We start from the raw sequence: 21,492 nt of genomic DNA, 5'->3' as shown, positions 1-21,492 counted from the left end.
GGCCATTGCTAGCTGCTTCGGATTCACGCTGGGGCAAGAGAAATAACAGCCTGACCTGAATGAAAACTTTTTTTACCGGTGTCTGCCGAGCACCGGGATTTTTTTAGGATATTTACAGGAAATTGATTGATTGATTTAATTTGTATTTAAAATTAAAATAGCCCCCCTTAACTGGATATTATAACTTGTACTGTATCAAGGTGACGAGAACCGTTCTCGAGGAATGATTAAACGGGTGATAAACGATATATCTGTGAACGAAAAATAATTTATAAATAAAAATTTTATATATGCATATCTAAAAACTAAGGCTGAAAAATAAACTTCGGTGAAAAAACTCCGAGATCACCTCTTTAAAGTTGAATTTAATTTTTGGCTTATAAGCACGAGCTTTAATTACCACCATTGATACGTATGTTAATTTTATTTACCATGGATCTATCTATACATGCATGTCAATGACTTAACACAAGGATCCCCTCGCCAACAAGACGAGCTCGAGTGGTCTCGAGTTAGTTAGCATCAGTAGGGTCGAGGTTTCGATCGATATATAACGTCTCGTCTGTACTCTAGCACGTGACATTCAAAGGTTACACCTACTGTCTCGTACAGGTGAACATGTACCGCTCCTGTTGGAGAGCCACTCGAATGGGCAGTTTAGGACCCGGCAGTTTATGGTAAAAGAAGCCATTTTTACCCCTAAAAAAACCCCTAAAAATTTAACAAACATGCTAGCTAGTGTCCCAGTGAGTGTGATATATATGCCCGTTTTATTTTTTTACCATCATAAAAAAGATACTACGTTCACTACAAAATACAAGTATTTTTAGATTACTTAGCTTATATTAAAGATATGTTAAACTTTAGAAGCTAATTTTTGAATTTTGAAATAATTTAGTTTCCCTTTCAGTGCATAGGATTGGATTTGTAATAAATTGGAATGATTAAAATCATCTAAATCAACCGCAAAAATGCTTATACCGTGATACAAAATTTGAACTTATATTTTACGAAGAAGTATACTCTAGTATAAAAGACTTAGCATCTCAAGCTAACCTTAGCAAGAACATCTGAAATGTATTCCATCCGTTCTATATTACAATATTTTCTAGATTTGTTTAAATTCACCCACGTATTGATGTACATGTCTTGTACATATGTTTAGATTTATTAGCACTTACATAAATCTAGTTTTATAATTTGTGGAGGCAAGCAGCCGGCAGCGGCTGTGTATAACAGTGTAAGCCCACCTGGCCCCACCGTTCATCCACTCGTCACTTGCTGATCCACATCCAAGTCTATCCGACCATGCAGCTCAGCAGCTAGCTAGCTGCCATCCATCCATGGCGGCACCGGCCGGCGGTTTCACGCCATTATTCCCCAACAGCGCGCCACCGTGACGCGCCCCCTCACATCATCACATGCCGGCCGGCCGCCTTCACGATCGACGCAGGCGCAGTCGCAGGCGGGCCTTCACCGCCGTCGTCTCGTCGTCGCGAGCGCTGAAATTAACATACGCAGGCGTTGGATGGATGCAGGAGAGATAAAACGGTGGGTGGGGGCGACGACGACGGTGGGCGCCGGGCCGACCGCGGCCGGGACCGGCGCGGCGCGGCGGGGCCCGCCGAATCGGGCCGCAGCTAGCCCCTGCACGCACCGGCGGCGGTCCAGGCGCCATGCTGCTGCCTGGGCGGGCTGCCCCCCTCGCCGGTGGACAGGCGGGGGCCGCCGCCGCGCGCGTGGACCAGCTCCGCTGCAGCAACGGCCGTTTCCCTCTCCCTCGTCTCGCCCGCGCGTTACGAGATCGTGTGGTTGCTGCTTAATTGGTTAAGCACATTAATTGAAAGTACGGTGAATAAATATTTCACGTACATAGCGTTAACTAGCGATCTCAAAGTTATGCCCGAAAAATAAACATCTTTAAAAGATCCACAAAATCAATTATACATTTAAAAGTCGAAAATTCAACTTTTGACCATTAAAATATGGGTTAATTAGATCATGTCATTATAAATTTGCTAGTTTTGAAATATACTATTACTATTCGACTAATTATAAGTATGCCATTATAATTTTAGAATTATTCAAAATATATTAATCCATACCCTTTCGGTGTATTTAAAAAATGGGATCATATTGCCCCTCTGCTGTTCACTGGCTCACTGTGCTTTTGGTATGTGTAAAGGGCAATTTGATCATCTAAAATAGTTCTAAAATTACAGTGATATTCTTACAATTAGTCGAATAATAATGCTATATTTCAAAATTGGTAAATTTATAATGACATGAATCTAGGTAACCAAATATATGTATAAAGAAAATGAGTACGAGGAGGCTGCAAATTTAAACATGTTTCTGGTAAAATGTACCGTCATCGAGGACACCAAACTACTTTAATTAAATTAACCGTTAAATGTTGCGTCCACTTTTATAGTATACTTATGAGCCTTTTTACATCACTGAAATGATACTTTTGAGGTACGAGATATTTTTCTAGTGTAAAAACTTTACGCTTAGATATCTCGATGTGCTTTTTCACTAAAAATTTAATACATTGAAGTATTTTTTGAAGGATGTTGGTAAAATTTCCCTTTATTTTTTATCCCAAAACTATCACTATGTTTTTCTATAAATTTTGTTAAACATAAATGCTTAACTTAAAATAAACACAAAATATTAACTTCTAATATGAAAACAGAGAATAAGAACAGACTTAAATTAACTTATATAATGAAACATAGAGGGTAGTACTATTTACTCTAAGCTGCAGGGGATTTAAGCTGGCTGGTAGGCTGGGTCCAGTATATATATGGTACAGATAAAAAGGGCAAAATTTGTACTTACAGTAGGATCAGGTCGAAAATCACCTGGGATGAACAACATTACGGAAGGGAACACAGAAAGTTGGAGCTATTTACTGGCTGGCAGCTACGAATTGAAGCTGGGGTCCGGTACGCGTACGTCCTACAGATCGAAACAAAATTTGCGTTACGGGCGATGAACAGCTTTAATTAGCACGGCACAGGACAGCTAAACACAGTATCCACATCACCTGGAATATATAGGTATTGTCTGATAATCTTAAGATTCTAATATCTAATTACTATCTCCGTTTCATATTGTAAAACTTTATAGCCTTATATGAATCTAGGTAAGACTAGAAAGTGCTACGTTGTGAAACGAAAGAAGCAGTAAACTAAGTTTCTCAACTTCTAATTTCTAATTCATTGCTATGGTTTATAATTACAAATTATTAGAATCTCAATGTTGTTTGAGAAGCCTCTAAAAATTCAGAAGCCGCAGCAAGGTTTCACGAAACCGTCGGTTACCATCGCGATAACTGTAATAATCACTAAGCAGGAGTTGATCGAAGAACAACGTGGATCGAGGGGAAACTTTTTTTTTTTTCTGTTTGCGATGATGTCGAATGCAGGGCACAACTGTAGATAGACATACAGGTAGCTAGTTCGTCTCGTCGTCGTTACACTCACACCAGTCAGTGGCTGGCCAGCTATAGCTGAGGCAGGCAAGACAGGCAGTGTGCTTCGTCTAGCTTCGTACCCAGGCCTACGCGTGCGTGAGTGATGATTGAGTGGCCGCGTGGTCGGCCGGCTCCGCCGGCGGCGTGGACGCCGGCGGGGATGATGAGAGGTCTGTACCCGCCGGAGTGATCAGTGACGACGCTTCTTTTGGCTTTCTTCCGGCGAGCGAGCGTGACCACCGCATCGTCTCAGCTACCTTGTGTAGTACTGCCTAGCTAGCTAGCCGCCTATACAGCATCCATCTGATCTGAGAGAGAGAGTTGCGAAGAAGCAGCAGCAGCAGCAAGACAGCAGAGGCAGTGATACAGACATACAGTGAGTACAGAGCTGAGTAGATGATACTACTTACGGGATCCTAAGATGTTTTGGTTTTTAGATGTTTAGTTGTAAAATTTTTTTGGCAAAAACATCACATTAAACGTTTGACCAGATACCGGAAGGGGTTTTCGGACACAAATGAAAAAACGAATTTCACGGCTAGCCTAGAAAACGCGAGACGAATCTTTTGAGCCTAATTAATCCGTCATTAGCACATGTTGGTTACTGTAGCACTTATGGCTAATCATGAACTAATTAGGCTCAAAAGATTCGTCTCAAGATTTCTTCCATAACTATGCAATTTGTTTTTTGGTTCATGTATATTTAATGTTTTATTTAAATGTTCAAAAATTCGATTTGATGTTTTTGGAAAACAATTTAGGAACTAAACAAGGCCTAAATGCATGTATAAACCAATGTATTGTAATGTAAACATAAAGAGAGTCAAAACATTTTATAATTTGAAAGTGACATAATGTCTACTAATCCATCACCATGGATGTCAAGTCCGGGCACAGGAAGAAAAAAAAAGTAGAGAATAAAAATAAAAGGAAAAGTTTATTAGGATGATTTTTTTCTTATTCATATGGATCATTTTTTATTTCAATCACTAGATAGTTCTAACAAGGAGTGGAATGTGAGGATGTCAATCTTTCTTCTTCGGACCAAGATAAGAATATTCCAAGTAAGATTTTTAAACTATACTTTGGTGCACATATTTACCATTGTAAGAAAAATAAATCTACATAAGCATGACAATTCATCTAAATCAATGTAAAAAAAATAAAATACGTGATTTTTTACTTTTTCACCGGACCTAATGTTTGCATCGATATCTTGAATTCTCATTTTTGACGCATCAATGTAACAAAAAAAGCAATCTGCAAGCCATTCTATTTCATCCTTAATGGGCCACAAGCCCATGACAACGGAAGCCTCCCCTATCCTTTAGTGGGCCTTCTCTTCGTTGGCCCACTATCACCGCCTCCAGCCTCCTCACGTGATAACGCCCGGCGCCGCCGCCGCCGCCGCCGGTGCCGGCGAGCTGCTGGGCGGAGCTGCTGGCGCAATCCAGAGGGGAGGAGCGGAGCCGACCGACGTGGATGTCCCCCGTGGCCTACCGGTACCAGGCCCTCAAGGAAGCCCTAGCCGCCGCCATCTCCGGCCGCGGCGACCTCCGTCGCCCCCACGCGCTCGCCGTGGTCTCTGGCCTCGCCTCCAACGGCTACCTCGCGTCCCTCCTCGTCTCCCGCTACTTCCGCCTCGGGGACGCCGGCGCCGCCCGGAAGGGGTTCGACGCGGCGGCGAGGCTCCCTTCCACCTGCTCCGCCGCCGTCGCGCCGCCACCCAAGACTCTCCTCTACAATGCCATGCTCCGCGGGTACCTCGCGCACGGCCTGCCGCGGATGGCGGTGGGGGTCTTCGCGGAGATGGGGGCGTGCCCGCCCGACCGCCACACATACCACCTCGCCGTGGAGGCGTGCGCGCGCGCGTCGGAGTTCGAGGTCGGGCGGCGTGTCGGGGCGGACGCGGCTGCGAAGGGGTTCGCGTCCGACCTGCTCGTCGCGACGGCACTGATCGGGATGCATGCTGAAGACGGTGATATCGGGGCCGCTCGTGTAGTGTTTGATGAAATGCCGCGACGGGATGCTGTGGCGTGGAATGCGGTGATTGCTGGTTACGCCCGTGGAGGAAACCTGAGCGAGGCCGTCGAGCTGTTTATCAGGATGAGGTCCGTGGATGGCGTGCTCCCGACCGAGGCGACACTGGTGAGCCTGGTTTCTGGTTATGCAAGTTTTGGTTCTTCGAAGGGCCATGGTATGATGCACGCCATTGTGATCAAGTACGGTTTCCAACTCAATCTCTTTGTTTGCAATGCTCTCCTGGATCTGTATGTTGCGTTTGGCTGTTTGAGAGAGTCTGTGATGTTGTTTCGTCAGATGGCTGTGAAAGATTCTGTCACTTGGAGTGCGATGATTGGTGGGCTTGTTCGGAATGGACGGCCCGATTCTGCTCTGAAGCTTTTCCATTGGATGCTGTCAAATTCGACAATTTTGGTCACTAGGTCTATTTTGCTCAATGTGATTATGGCCTGCGCTGATTTGGGGGAGTGGAGAGAAGGAAGATGGGTTGAAGAGCGCTATGTGTGCTGTAACAGCTTTGAATTCAAGAAAGATCCCTCTGTGGTAACAGCATTGATATATATGTATGCGAAGTGTGGAATATTAGATTCGTCAATCAGTCTTATATATAGGGTTGGAGAAGTTAGAGATGATGTAATTGCATGGAATGCTATGATTAAAGGGTTTGGAGAGTTTGGACTGGTGGAAAAGGCAGTTGGTTTTGTGGTAGAAATGCAGAAGATAGGTGTTGATCCGGATGCTATTACATACTTGGAGATCATACCTATGATCTCATCAATTCCATCACTGAAAACAGGGATGGAAATGCACGCTCAGATTGTCAGAAGAGGTTTCCTGAATGAAAGGGCAATTGCTAACTCACTTATTAGCATGTATGGTCGATGTGGGAGTCTGAAGCATTCAATTGAAGTCTTTAGCATGATTGCAGACAAGGATGTAATCTCTTGGACGTCTATGATGCAGGTATATGCCTGGAATGGGCATGGTAATGAAGTTGTTAAGCTTTATGAGATGATGAAAGCAGAAACAGAGCCAAATCACTACACTTTTCTTGCTGTACTGTCTGCATGTAAAAACACAGGTCTTGTTGACGAAGGAATGAATTTGATTAAGTGCATGCAAGAGCAATGTGGTCTAAAGCCAGCAATTGAGCATATTTCGTGTATTGTTGATATACTCTGCCGTGCTGGACGTTTGACTGATGCATATCACCTCATAAAATACAATAGTTCTGAACACATCAACAATGAAATATTGTGGGGGACACTGCTAAGCGCTTCCCATTCATGTGGAGATTTGGTCATTGGAGAAGCAGCAGCCAAACATCTCTTATCTCTTGATCCAGAAAATAGGGTCAACTCTAAGATGCTTGCTGATATTTATGTCTTGCTTGGGAGAAGGGATGACGCTGACCATCTCCTAAGGGTATCAATGTCAAGGGGATTGGACTTGAGACCAGGTTGCAGCTGGACAGAAGGTGTCTAAAGCCTGCAATACATGTAGAAGGTATGACTTAAATAGGATTAAGTCACCATATTTAATGCATGATTTGAAATTATTCTCTCAGATGTTTATTTGAGGAATCTGTACTATAATATTGCAAAAAAATGATGGGAATAATTTTTTTTTTCCGATACAATATACCAACACCATACCTTTGTGGTCACGGTTTCTTTTCAAGATCGGACATTTTTATAGTATTAATATATAACATATTTTACTTTAGAGGTCCTAAGGTTTTTGAAGCCAAGTTAGGCCTTGACTTGATTAATACTCCGTATAATGTTGGAATTAGCTAAAAACCGTATCGCTTGCAAAATGGCACCACCACTGCACATCGCTTAGGTGAATACCATGCAAAGGTGGACAACTAGGAATGTTTTGTTTCTCTCATTTTTTATTTGTTAAATCGTTCCCTCAATAAGCCAATTTGCAAAAAAGGAGTACTGCACGTATTTGCATGAATCTTGAACTGACTTTGAAGTATTAGTTTTTCCATTTTACAATCAAATCTGACAAATCATGCAGATATGCTATCTTTTACAAAGTATAGAACTGGGACAACCTGCAGCTTGATGTGCACCTTACAGTGACATCCATGTAGGATGTGGCTCAGCCTGGATTTCATCTCCAAGATAGCCCAGCTTGCTTGGAACTTAAGGATATTGTCTTTAATAACCGCCTAAGAATACTGTAGCCTCCTCACTAAGCCCCATTTGGTATGCAGATCTCTTCCCAGAATTTCAGGAGGTAGGGGAAAACCTGCATTCCCAAAGTTCCTTAAATTTTGTGTGCACCATTTTGTTGCACCAAACCACCAATACTACTGGAGTCTAGAGTTATATAGCACACTCAGTCTGGACCTTCCCTGAATCTTCTGGAGAATGTACTAAAGCCAATAGAGCTATCATAACAGATCATGCATCAGGAGACAAATAACAGTAATGTGGCGCACGATCCCCTTGTCAGTAGCAATGGTTATCCCTGTCATGATTTTGTTGGGACATTTGAATTCTTTAAGTGAATTTATCCTGTTAGTGCTCTAGGTCTCAAAAAGTGGTTTCTTCAGGCTGGTAGATCCTAACTATTTTTTTTTCTATAATATGTTAAAGTTGTGTTACTTTATAGCCTTTTCGGTCAATTCTGTCATGATTGGTGTACCAATGTTTCACAGAATCAAGATGTGAGATAGCTACTTTCTTTTGGTATTTGCTAGAACCATGAACCTCTCTGGAAGTGCTGAATTATTTATTTTCCAGTTAAAAATCCCGCATGTTTGGCATTGTTATTTGGCTTTGGCATTTTTTTCATACAAAATGCAAGCAGATCATTAGAAGTACATGTAGATATTTGCAGTTTCCCCATTTCATCATAATTAATCTAATATCTTGGTCTAGTGTGGGAAATATCCTATACATCCTATATGTCTCGATATTCACACAAACTTTGAAAATTGAATCTAACATGCCGTTTTCTAATAATTTGGATGCTCTTGCTCAAATTCTTGAGCACATTGGCTGGATGGGACAATTCATGTACAACCATATACATAGAAAATTGTATTTTCCTCTAAACACTTAGTGACAAAAAGAAAATTCCCCTAATAACTGATAGTGGATTCATAGTTATATCAATTGGACTTTTCAGTTATATTTTAGAGGAATGCATGCAATAGTTTTCGTCCATAAGATAGTGCTTGGTTTCCACTTGCATCCTTTTGTATCAAATTGAAATTTTGTACATATATTACTGTAGTATAGAACTATATATCATGAAGTTATAAAGTCAACCAAATAGAACCTCTGCAAATGGTGGCATAGATTTAATTTGTCTTATTAACATTATAATTTTGTGAAACCAGCAATTCCATGCTCCCTTTCATTGCTTTTCAGTTCCTTTTTTAACATATGTAGAGGATGTACCTTAAAATGGTTACTGTTGGGCATGGGTGTCTTTCATTTCCTCTTAAATTGCTTTTGTATACAGTGAATGGTTAATGTACCAAACATGCTGAAATGTTGCACTAAAAAACAATGATGGTTCTAGTTCTGCTTCCCGAAGGAATGAAGGAAATGGAACTACACACTTTACTGACTTGGAATCTAACTATTGATAATTTCTTTCAGATCAAGTGGAGCAATTCACACCATGATTCTGCTGTGCAATACCTGCACATACATGAAGTAAACATTATGAACTTAGAGGAGTGTTGATTGAATTTGTGAAGATGTCTCAATGCCGGATTCCTTACATTTTGTCCGTAAGCATGGCTGCTTGAATGCAGGGTCATCTTCAGGAGGTTGCTGTCCAAATATCATCTCGCAGCTCATGTCTTCAAAATCTGAAGAGTAAATATGTAGTTGATGTAAGTAATATGTTTACATTTCTCCTGGTACATAATTTCACTATTTTCTTTAGGGATCATGTGCTTGATTCTTTTTCATTGGCCTAGTACAGAAAAACCTGCTTAATTTGGTTTGCTGGCACCAAACATGGAGCTATTTGGTCATATCTAGGCATAGTCCTTTGCAATATACAAGAGTGGAGAAAGTTGGGGGGAGAATAAGCTGTATAGGACTATTAGTAGCACTGCCAGTTATATAACATTTATTGGCAACTCCCAGAGACAACCACTTGACAGGGTAAAGGAGAGAGTGCCTTCAATCTCCCACACGGATTGATATCTGATTCTGTGGACTGATGTCATAAAATATCACTATCTTTTGACCTAGAAACAATGATTAATGTTGAAATATTCAGTGTATCACCTTAGAAGACTCAACATTCAAAACTAGTGCTTCTCATAAGTGAGATTAAGCCATATTGCTCTGATCATCGAGGCACGCTGGTTCTTCACTGCCAAGTGAAGGTGCTTCTACTGTATTTTCCCAGCACTACATTGTAGAATTGCTGGATTTGACACTACTATTCCATGACTTCATGCTATCTGCCATTCCCCACTACGAGTGACAAGTAGGGGCTAGCCCTTTTATTGTTCTGTACAACTTGCATGTGATTGCTTTATAACCTACAAACATGTTGGTCCCACTTTAGCCCTTTCTGTTTCCTGAATGGTAGCCGGTGGTTCCCATACCTAAAAAGGCACATTCCTCAGATAGTCGGTAGGTGGTGGCGGCATGATATTGTTTAATGTGTCAAATTAAGTTATTTATTTCTCATAGAACCATGATACAAAGGGGGATAAATTCCCTTTTCAGATCTCTAAACAGTTGGTGGTCTACGGACCTATCACATTGAACATTCAGCTTTACTTCACTCACGCATCCTAAAGTATAATGTTGAAATTTTGAGCACACTTATGCGTTGGCGGTAGTCAGTATAATGTTCCGCTATAGTAAAATTAGGTCAATGTCCTGAGAAGTTAGAGGAAAACCAGTTTTCAACACATTTTTTTCCAACTTTGAGATGATGTTGACATGACAACCCATTATTAGTTTCTTGCTAACTTTCCGCAATGGGATGGAGTTTGATTATTTTACCTTATTCTAACAAATCATATTTAAGATGTTGTGTTTACCCACTGATAATAGGCTTCCCTGATGGATCAGAGCAGAGGAATCTTACTAGGAGACATGTAGACATTCATGCCAAGGGAATCTTGGATGAACTTCTCACATGGAATCTTGCAAAGGTTCGTGCACATACCAACACAATTGGTGCTTTCGAGGAATCTGCTGCAAATAAGATAAGAAATTAAAAATAAAAATAGCAACACCGGTATCTTGATACTATTCTTCTGTATTTATTGATATATCTGTACATCAAATTTTATTTTATTTCTTAACCCAGTGCTAATTGGGATAGTTTGTCTAATGTGGTTAGAATCAATAGATAGGTAGTTTGTGGAGTGAGTAGGATTGTCAGTTTGCCACAATTACGTCATGGACAACACAAAATTGTGTCTTAGCCTTGGTTCTTCAACCTTTTTTCGCGAGTGGATTTACTTGAGTAAGGGTTGACATACTGCGAGAATTCATTCAGAACTAACTGATGGCTGCAGAGTCATACCATGCTAACTGCAAACCATCAAGTGAATACTTTCACAACTTAAGATTTGTAATCTAGCTATGAAGAGGCTGGGAGCAGGAAACCGTTTGATTGATATGTTACACTCTGCTCAACAATTGGAAAAAAAATCCTTACAAGGTTTATCCTAGTCAAACTAGCGAACAATTTCTGAATGATGATTGAATTACCTGCATTTGGGGATATATACCACGTTTTTCTCTTTCCTTCCATCAACTTCAGATTCCATGACCTTTGTTCAATGACAGAATGATCACTCAGAAGATAAGCTATATATACAAGGGCATTTATTCCATACATTATATGATATTTTCTCCACGACTGCTTCTTACAACTACTTTAAACAATGTAAAGCCTTGAATTATACTCAATAAGAAACATATTATTGTATGTAAGAACCTACAATTGACAGCATTGTAAGATCTTATGCAGCAAAGTTTTTAAATTAACGTGTGGCTTCATATTAATTCATCCTGTGCAGCTATCTTCACCAGAACCAAATAATGAATTCTTCTTGTGAAGATGCCTTAATCAGGTATCAGGCAGCTACTCCTTTCTGACCTGAAGTAACACAAGGAGGAACTGTGCATATACCTCACACGGTCCAACCAGCCAAGGAAAGAATATCGTGGTGAATGCAGCAAAGTACTCCCTGGATAATCTTGAAGGTGGCATCATCACTTTGATCTGAAGACAGAAGTCCCAATCAAAGTTGAGGTAAGAAATAATAATAAAAAAACCATCCCTTCGCACAGAACTTGGTGCACATATATATGTAGTTGTATTTCTCCTCAAAAAGAAAAGAGAAGAAGCTCTAAGTTTTACTTCCTGTTCAAATAATAAGTCCTGTTTTTTTCATTTTCAATAATTTATACATGCTTATCATGGATTAAGGTACTTACCATTGTGAGGATGTAGCTTGGAAATGCTATTTCCAAAGCTCGTGTCACAATCTCGCTTTGTTTATCTAGACTGAAGATTCTTGAGATGGCCAGGGCGGCATCTATCAGGCTCTCGTAGCCATCCTTTTCGTTCTTTAACCCTGTCATACATTGCATGCATGTTCATGTCAGTCAACAAGTGCTACAAGTTCTTTCAGAGCATCAACCTTTGCGTTTTGCACCTGAACAAATTGAAACTCAACAAGATGGGTGAACAACGTGGCCATGTTTAATTACCTGTACTTGAAAAAAAAATCTCATCTCGTGTCTTGCTTTTCTGATTTGTATGTATGATTATGAATGGCTTTGCTAAACATATATGACCCTATTTCTGGCTTGGCACATTTCAGGTGTTCCATGCCTTCTCTATAGTGGATACAAGTATACTATGTGGAATTCTCGTTTCATGTGCAAGAGAGATCACCAGTGAGGTGATAAAAAAGGGGGAAATACGACTATATCCATGGGCAGTGTATGCTTCAGTATTAATTATACGTAGAACTGTAACAGATCTGTAAGTTTATCCTTCTAATTTTAATAATTAATTATGTTTCGTGCATTATTTTGAGTTGAACTCAACTTTCTGGTCTAAAGGGCAGTAAACAGTACTATTCTTTTTGCTGTCATCTCAATTCTCGTTTCCTAGCCCTTTGGATTATAATCCAAAGCGATTGTAATTTTTGAAGTTTGATATTTTTTAAAACAATAGTTTTAGATAGATTTTTTCTTGCTGCTTCGCAATGAATGAAAAAAGTCCCTAAAAATCAATCCTAACATAATAAAAAAGAATAAAAACAGGTTCTGGGATTATAGCCTGAGACTAAATTTTTGTAGATGAGGAACTTGCATGCATGATGCACATGATATTTGACCTTTCGAGTTATTAACAGATAAAACAAGGAATTGGCGCAGAGGAGCAACGAGAGGATTAGATTCATGCACTAAAAGATTCCTGGAATGTGAACCTCACATTTGTATGAATAATCAGCGGTTTTTGACCTCTCGTAGTTGCTTACATGGTGATCAAGCACTTGCGTTTATTCTTACCTTGAAACAACTATGTCAAACAGTGGCAAATCTGTGCTGATGTGCCTAAACTAATTAAGATGCCTCTGGTCTCTTTTGCAGTGTCATAAATTTTTACTATTTGTACGGCATATCTACTACATATAGGAGTAGAAATCTTGCTTCTTTTGATACCCAATCTTATTGAAGCTGACTAATTAAGCTTGTCTGGCAATCAAATTATCAAATACAGCCGTACCTACTCGTCAGGTGTACGACGTATGTTGATGCTTGATTAGGTTAGGCCGTAGGAGAGAACCAATCACGTTCTCATGCACAGGCTCACACGTGATCATCAACAGCTGAATAATTATTTCGTTTGCACGTATAAATCACGAGTTAATTCAGTTTATCAGTTATAATATGACGCTACTGCTGGCAACCACGTTCACCCAGCTGGCCGAACAACATATAACACACGACGGCACGAAGAACGTACAAAGTCAATCAATTTGCATTTAACTAAGACGGAACGAGAAGAAGAATAATAAAAAAAAACTCGAGATCGACAACGTCGAAAAGAAAATAAGCCAAACAATACAAAGACCAAAAAGAAAAAAAAAGATCCATGAGCGCACATACGCTACTTTAGTTATCGGTATAGAAAAATAGTTCAAGAACATTGATTTTATTAATTTACCATGAGACTATAGGCTCTGAGATTCTAAGAAACAACTGGTGAGTAGCTAACTGGAGCTCAAGAACACTGATTTTTTTTTATAATGGAATAACATTCCAGCCTTTGCTCAATGAGCTACGGTTAATTATTACAAAATTCATGTATGAATAAGTTTCACACACTGATATAATGTAGAGAAACTCTAAACTAAAGGACACCAACACAAGATAAAAGAACCCTTAATTACTTAATTTTATTCAAGAATCTCTATCCGAAGTTGGCAAAAATGTGCATAATCGTCGACTCTAGTTTACGACATGCATCATTTATTAGCTTGATATCATCATCATGCCTTTGCAGTTGGGCATATCATAAGACTATATAGCCCTTATTTGAAGACGCTTGGGATTATGTGAAGCAACATGTGAAAAAAATCAAGTTTCTTGGTTTCTAATTCGATAGCTATATATTTTTAGGATACGAGCGAGAATCTTGTCTGTTTAGGGAGCTAAAAAATCTAGAAGTTTAATTTAGTTACCAAAAACTCTCCCAAACAGAACATATAACATATTTCTCTTAGGTATCTTCCACTCAAAATCCTAATCAAAACCACCGCGATCGAATCTTCGGTGCAAAAACAGGTCGATATGCATGACTGATCACTCATTCACTCTAAAGCTTGCATGTCCATGAACATCAGATGAATTAGAGGGGTGATTGTTTAGACATATTTACAAATGAAAAATAATTTGTGAACAAAAGTTTTTATATACATATCCTTAGTGATTTAAAAGTCAAGTCTGGAAAATAAACTTCAGTGAAAAAACTTAAAAAATCAAGTTTAAATTTGAGATTGAAAATTTAAATTTTGGCTTATAAGCAAAAGCGAAAAATATGTTAACGTATATAAGCACCAACCGGAAGCTTCTTGAAGGTTCCTGGACAGGTACCCGATGGCCAGCTTGTCGAACCAGTTGTCCCGGTACACCGTCGCCGGCGCCGCCGTCCTCGTCACCGTTGTCGTCACCATCGCCGTCTCCGTACTCGCTACCGCCGTCTTCTCTTTAGCCGGCGCTTCTTGCGGGCTCGCCATGATCGCCCTCACCGTTGGACAGCAACTCCTCCTCCTCCTCACGTAGCTTTGCTTCATCGTGGTTGCACCCGCCGGCCGCCATAGGTCGCCACGAGGAAGATGGAGCACAAGTGCAGTGGTCTCCATGATGATGTAGAGAGAGAAAGAGAGAGAGAGAGAAGTATATTTGTAGGTGAAGACTAGAGATAGAAAGAGAGAGAGAGAGGGAGTGGTATATTTGTAGGTTGCAAAACGAAAAAGAAGTTATGTGAGAGAGAGGAAGTTCATAGAGAAGTGGAGAGAGAGAGAGAGAGAGGGTGTCATGCAAATTGCAAGGAGGAAGAAGAGACCAAATGGCAGGGAGAAGGCATCTTTGTTGTGGTGGGAATAAGGAATCAAATGGCTAATTATGATTTTTAGGGTGCATAATTAACTATGTTGCTGGCTAATTGCGACATATATGGGACAAAGAGTTGTCCATCTCTAATGGGCTTGGATCTATCGATGTTTCTTTCTTTAATTGGCCAGGGCGAAAAGACCCAGGCACCATGGTAGATATTTTAGCACTGTGTGTATTTATTTTTAGGAAAAGTCCATTTACTCCATGACCTATTTTATTGAAGCTTACCCCTCTAAATTATATTTTGTCTCATTTTACACCCCAAGCAATTGAAAACGATTCATTTTAATCTCTAATGCTACTTCTACTTTTTTTTGTTTCTCTCTATATTAATTATAATTTACACTGAAATTTTATTAGGACGATAGATGCACAATGCATTACAACTTATGTTTTACCGATCTTTTAGAATTTTTAAACTGTTTATATAGATACGAAGCACCTTGTATTGATTTAAATATCAATATTTTAAAAGTTCAAGCAAATAGTCGGAAAAAAATTAAATTAGTCTGAAACTTTGATAATGATGTCATATATATGGCTTAAAAAATTCAGCTTAAAATATAACTTATACTAATAGTAACAAAAAAGAGATATATTATTAAGTAACTAAAGTGAATTGTTTTTAATAGTTTAGGGGGTAAAATGATCAAACAAAATAGTCTAAACGTTTAAGGGGTCCAATCAATCGGTTTGGGAAGCAAAATAGACTTTTTGTTATTTTTATCTTGTGGCAACTTGGAACGCCAGTAATTAATATAATCGGTGCCGTCCAAGATAATCGCATACCTAAATATATAATCCCAGCTAGTAAGACAAAGCTTTGTGAGGCTTAAGTATATTCCTAGTTTACTCCAACTATGTGTGAACAATCTCGAAGTAAGAGTATCATAGTTTTGTTTTATTAACTCGAATATATAGTACCAACTTTGTGTGTACCATCTGGATATAATACCATAGTTTAGTTTTATTATAGCTTACAACTCAAACGGTCCTATCAATTGAGATATAACCTCGCCCACAAATGGTACCGTTGAAGTTCGTATGGCAACATTATTCCTCTTTCCCCCTAATAAATCAACTTAGACTCTGTTTCATTAGTTCCATAATCTAAGTAGGTTATTCATTCTCTAGTATTTGACTTTTACCACCAAAATTTTAATGAAAATATTTGCGAAAAATAGAAATCTCTCGTGGCATGGTAAGAACTTTTACTTAATGAATATGTTTTATTTGTGAGGGCTCGAGATTCTTGCCCATTAGGATTCTACACCTATAGATACTTAGGATTTATTAGAGAAATTTCTAGCGGTCGTAGCTTTTTCTAAATTTCTAGCTCTCCAAACTATCTAGATTTTTATTCAGATTCTGAAAATCATAGTTATAAAATTGAATAATAAACTAGAAGCTAAGAGTTGAAAACCCCAACCTTTTTATATACTGAAAAGCCGGCTTTTCACAGCGCTTCTCCTGGAGCTGCCTTGGCCAGTGCACACGTGGATGTCGTTTTATTTTTAGGACACTTTTATTCTTACCTATGTTTTGATCTCTAATATTGAAAATTTTAACTCAATCAATCAACCGTCTACCTCTCTTTTGGATGGAGGACACTAACGGTGTTAAGTTAGTCACTAAAATATCATTTTACCCTTCATTGGAAATTTCATTTTTATTGTATATTTTAAAGTACCATTTTACTCTTCTATTCTAAATCACAACAATAAATATACATCAACAGAAGCACTATTAATAATACATGGACAAAAATAAAATTTCCGATAAAGGGTAAAATGGTACTTTAACGACTAACTTAACACCATTAATATATTCCATCCAAAAGAGTGACAACCTATGGATTGAGTTTAAAAACAGGGGTAAAAATGAAAACCATAAAAAACAAGGGTAAAATCAATATTAGAGATTGAAATAGGGGTAAGAACGAAATTACCCCTTTATTTTTCCACCGAACACACGAGAGCTATACATCATATTAAAAGAAGAAATGGATTAAAAACCCTTATATACTAGATATGTTTTATACAATAATTTATTAAGGTTAGAGTTTTATCGATCGCCATCTTTTCTCTCTCTTTAAATCGTGTGTTAAGGTATTCGCATATGCAGTGGTGTGCGTATATGCTCGTCTTCCTGGTAATAATCGGAAAACAAACGAAGAGTTTGCCATCAGGTTGAACGTGGGAGGGAGCATTACACATTCTATGGTGGTCACTGCTGTGCCAATATGCCATCATCAAATTCTGATAGTGCCATCTTATCAGGAGGGCAACCACCGGCGTTGCACATCTTTTGGCTTATCTAGTGAATAAGGGAAACAATATATATATTTACAAAAATAATTTGTAAATAAAAGTTTTATATGTGTGTTCTCAGTGATATAAAAGTAAGAGCTAGAAAATAAAATATGATGAACAAAACTCTGAAATCAACTTTAAATTTTAAATTTAAGTTTAAAAATTTAAGTTTAGCTTATAAGGATACGAAAAAAAGAGGTTGGAAAATCATATCATCTACTACACGTTAGTTCGTGCTGCAGCAAGAACACCGATGCGTGCAGTGCAGTAACATGACACATGAATCGGCCGTACGCTCCCGGCATGAGTGATGAGCACTGCCGCCATTCTGCTTGCTTGCTCGGCCTGCGTTTTGCAACGCCAAAGTGGCAGAAGGACGGCAACAATCTCGTACCACCTGGAGACGACATGTCTCCGCACTAGCACTATAGTTTGAAGAAGGTGGGTGAAGAAGAAGAAAATATCACACTGAATGAGGTATTTTATTGGTGATTAATAAATTTAGTATTACCTATTGTATCCGTCCCATAACTACCGTTTTGACCATTTATCTTATTTAAAAAAATTATAAAAAACCTAAAAATAGTCACGCATTAAGTACTATTTATGTTTTAATATCTAGTAATAATAAAATTATTAATCATAAAAAAATTTAAATAAAACAAATAGTCAAAACATTATATTTAAAAACTGAAAAATGAATTTAATATAGGACGGATGAAGTATATTAATATGAATTTTCAAAGCAATTTTAGATAGTTTTTTTAAAAAAAACATACAATTTTGTAGCTTGGAAAGCATGATTAAAAAAAAAAGAAGCTACAAACGAAACGCAACCTTACGTTTGCAGCTCACCCCATACCAACTTTGTTTGGCAGATTTTGCTACATGGCATACAAAGTTTGTACAGTTTGCTAGTGAACATCACAAAAACATGTTATGACATACCTCTAAAAACTGGTAATTTGCAATATCGACGAGCAAATTCCATATATTTTGTGTGCTCTATAGCCAAATTTGCCAACCTTTTAAGGAGTAAGCAGAAATGTCAGAACTCTGAAGATTGAAATTGCACATAAAAAATGATGTGTATATCAGAGGAATATGGAAAAAAAAATCAACTTGCGGTTGATAAGGCACAAATTTGATTTTTTATATTCAGATTGGTGGGAGGGAATACAGACACAGTTTTCAGATTTGAGACACAAAATAAACACCGAGAGTGGCAGCAGCAATAACAAACACAACCTGCCACCTCCAACAGATCCATGGAAATACAGGCGATGTTCGTTAGCTTGTTGTAGCCTTGCCAGCAACTTTCTGAGCTATCCAGCCAAGCCCGTCGTAGAGGCCCTCACCGGTGATTGCGCATGAGGCTTGTATGTGCCAGTCGTGGTTCTTTATACTGTGGAGTGAGAGGGCGTCTGTGATCTCAGCTGGCGACATGGCGTCCTTGAGATCCTGCTTGTTTGCAAACACGAGAACCACTGCGCCTTCAAGGTCTCCGTGCTGAAGCAACCGGAAGAGCTCATCCTTGATTATGTTGATCCGGGCACGGTCTGTGCTGTCGATTACTACAATTACAGCATGGGTTCCTCTATAGTACGTCGCCCATGAGGTGCGTAGACTCTCTTGTCCTCCTAAGTCCCATACCTAGTTCAACGAACATGGATTTCAGTACAACACACTGGTGCGGAAAAAGGTGTCCAGGTAAATCATGTGGAAGGAAAAAAACCAAATAATGATCATAAGTAATATGATAACTGGAATCAGGATTTAAGAAAGTAACACAAGGTTGTTCTATAAAAAGAAAAGAAAATTTTATGGCTTTGGTATTTCTGACAAGTAGCGGCTATTTGGGTATCTCACTGAAATACCAAATTGTTACTGTTTGTTTTGAGAGGCCTGGATTAACAGGTGTTGTTAAAGTCCTACAGATTTTATCAAGAAAACATGCAAATGCAAGCATCATAGCATTTGTAACTATACAGACAATAAATAGTAACAGGGGGTAATTGTTTGGCATATTCAGGGAAAAAGCTAAAAGGCATATTTACAAAATGAAAAATATTTTGTGAATAAAAATTTTATATACATTTTCTTAATGATCTATAATACAAGACTAAAAAATAAACTACGATGAAAGGTATATCTTTGATGTAGTTGATTGCAATTCCCTGGAACTAGGAATACCATGCTATGGAAACTTAGGGTTGGTTGTAGCATAGAATAAATACGACAACAGAGATTAAACCAGTCAACAAATATGAATGCAACAGGTCATACTCTGTATCTTCTAACAACTATTAAACAAAATACCAGATCACAGTTTATCCAAACTGTCAAATATTAATGTTTTGAAATATTTATCTTAATCAATCTTGATAACGCTATCCTTTTGTTCTAGGACTGCCTTCCTTTAGAAAGATTGTTCTTTTCCCACGTGGCCGGTGTAAGTTTGGAATCCACTATGGGATCACTCCAACAATATACCATGCTTCATATCTCAAGTGTATATGTCAAGCCTAATTTCTAATTTCTTTGTTGGTACAATGCCCAATTTTAGACCTATAGTAGAGACTAGATTGAACCGGTCTCTATATTCCATACGAATGACAAAAGTATGAACTTTTCACTCCTTAGTCCTTACGAATGAATAATCAACACAACAACACAACCATACTTAAAGTAGATTAACACAGTTTTGAGACGAAGAATCCAGTGGCTAACCGCAGCTACCGTGTTTTGCCATACAACAGAGAAGCCTCAACTCTCATCTACTCTTTATCTCAACTGGTTCTGCTTACGAAATCCAAAGGTGGATTGAGCGAAAAACGCCGAAACATATGTTGATCTGCACCGCTCAACGCCTCTCAAAGCAACCAACGGATTATCAACAAAGAACCCTTCTTTTTTCCTTTTCGTTCTACCTCTTACTGCGCTTTGACTATGATTAACGAGCACGGCACGATGATTCGGCGCTAATTACCAACTAGCAAGAACCAGATCGGACCGGAGGTGACACCCCTACCCTGTCCTTGGATCGGGCTGGGTCTGAAGCTGGAAAGAGAGAAAGAAATCGAAGGGAGGGAGGAGGAGGGCTTGACCTCGAACCGGATGTTCTTGAAGACGACCTCCTCGACGTTGCTGCCGATGGTGGGGGCGGCGGTGACGGCCTCCCCGAGGTGGAGCTTGTAGAGCGTGGTGGTCTTGCCGGCGTTGTCGAGGCCGACGACGACGATCTTGTACTCCTTCGCCGGGAACATCAGGAACCACACCCGCGACATCCACGCCCCCATCTTCCTCCTCCCTCCCTCCCTCTCCCCACACCCAAGAAAACCGAATCTGAATCTCGCGCCGCGGGTCGGTCCGACCCGAGGAGGGCCTCGATCTCCGCGGGAGCGCTGCGTGGATGGGGATCGGATCGGATCGGATCGGCCGGCCGGCGGTGGAGAGGAGGAGGAGGAGGAGGAAGCGAGGCCGGATCGGAGCCGGAGGAGGAGGCCGCGTTCGTGCGCCGATGGATATTCGTGTTCGTGTCCGGGTTCATGGTTGATTGGTGGGTGGCCGTGGGGAACTGGGCTGGGCCGGGCCGGGACGGGCCGGATGGTCTCTGGATCAATGGGTGGCATGCGGGAATAAGTTCATCCGCCATCCATCAACTTTACATCGATTCTACGAAACATCTATAAACCTCAATACCAGAAATCTTCACCCTTAAGCTATACAAAACCATATAGATTAGGTCCAAGAGCAGTATTCATGAATGGTTTCGCTTAGTCAGCACAAGTATACTTGGGTTAAAGATGCCACGTCAGCGAAACCACCCTTTCATACTGTCCTAGGACATATTTTAAACGGGATTTGCAAGTTTAAGGTCTAATGTTTCTGGTATTGCGGTTTAGGGATGTTTCGCAGACTCGATGTAAGTTGAGGGACCTTTGGTGAAGTTATTCGGTGTAAAGTTTAGGCATGCGTGGATGGACTCGGCCCAGTTGGTCATCCCTGTTGGAAGTGTTGCCATCTGATGAAC

The 21,492-nt window shown here is 39.7% G+C and overlaps 3 protein-coding genes across 5 annotated transcripts; 1 reads left to right on the top strand and 2 right to left on the bottom strand.

Annotated features, from left to right (window-relative positions):
* The first annotated feature begins 4,846 nt into the window (after positions 1-4,846).
* Positions 4,847-11,664, top strand: LOC102712943 (pentatricopeptide repeat-containing protein At4g33990-like). 3 transcript variants are annotated; one of them, XM_015842630.2, is made up of 5 exons: positions 4,847-7,009; positions 9,130-9,186; positions 9,288-9,368; positions 10,555-10,655; positions 11,586-11,664. In XM_015842630.2, the coding sequence occupies exon 1, from the start codon at positions 4,964-4,966 to the stop codon at positions 6,986-6,988; it is 2,025 nt and encodes a 674-aa protein (XP_015698116.1). In that variant the 5' UTR covers positions 4,847-4,963; the 3' UTR covers positions 6,989-7,009; positions 9,130-9,186; positions 9,288-9,368; positions 10,555-10,655; positions 11,586-11,664. The 3 variants fall into 3 exon arrangements, with proteins under 3 accessions (XP_015698116.1, XP_015698114.1, XP_006663007.1); XM_015842628.2 differs by having other exon boundaries at positions 11,573-11,655; XM_006662944.3 differs by having other exon boundaries at positions 11,532-11,646.
* On the bottom strand, positions 8,789-14,963 carry LOC107305336 (beta-carotene isomerase D27, chloroplastic). Its single transcript, XM_040528889.1, has 7 exons — positions 14,594-14,963; positions 11,953-12,092; positions 11,645-11,737; positions 11,221-11,282; positions 10,589-10,698; positions 9,255-9,344; positions 8,789-9,171 (listed from the first exon to the last, which is right to left on the bottom strand). Exons 1-7 carry the CDS (start codon positions 14,892-14,894, stop codon positions 9,131-9,133), a joined length of 837 nt encoding a protein of 278 aa, XP_040384823.1. The 5' UTR covers positions 14,895-14,963; the 3' UTR covers positions 8,789-9,130.
* A 3,623-nt stretch (positions 14,964-18,586) lies between these two features.
* Positions 18,587-20,988, bottom strand: LOC102712479 (ADP-ribosylation factor-like protein 5). The gene is made up of 2 exons (XM_006662943.2): positions 20,567-20,988; positions 18,587-19,112 (listed from the first exon to the last, which is right to left on the bottom strand). Exons 1-2 carry the CDS (start codon positions 20,756-20,758, stop codon positions 18,750-18,752), a joined length of 555 nt encoding a protein of 184 aa, XP_006663006.1. The 5' UTR covers positions 20,759-20,988; the 3' UTR covers positions 18,587-18,749.
* Positions 20,989-21,492: the final 504 nt, after the last annotated feature.

This window comes from Oryza brachyantha, chromosome 11 (assembly GCF_000231095.2).
Source record: "Oryza brachyantha chromosome 11, ObraRS2, whole genome shotgun sequence".
NCBI classification, from domain to species: domain Eukaryota; kingdom Viridiplantae; phylum Streptophyta; class Magnoliopsida; order Poales; family Poaceae; genus Oryza; species Oryza brachyantha.
Note: the sequence above shows the minus strand (reverse complement) of the source record. Positions and strands in the feature narration are given on the sequence as shown.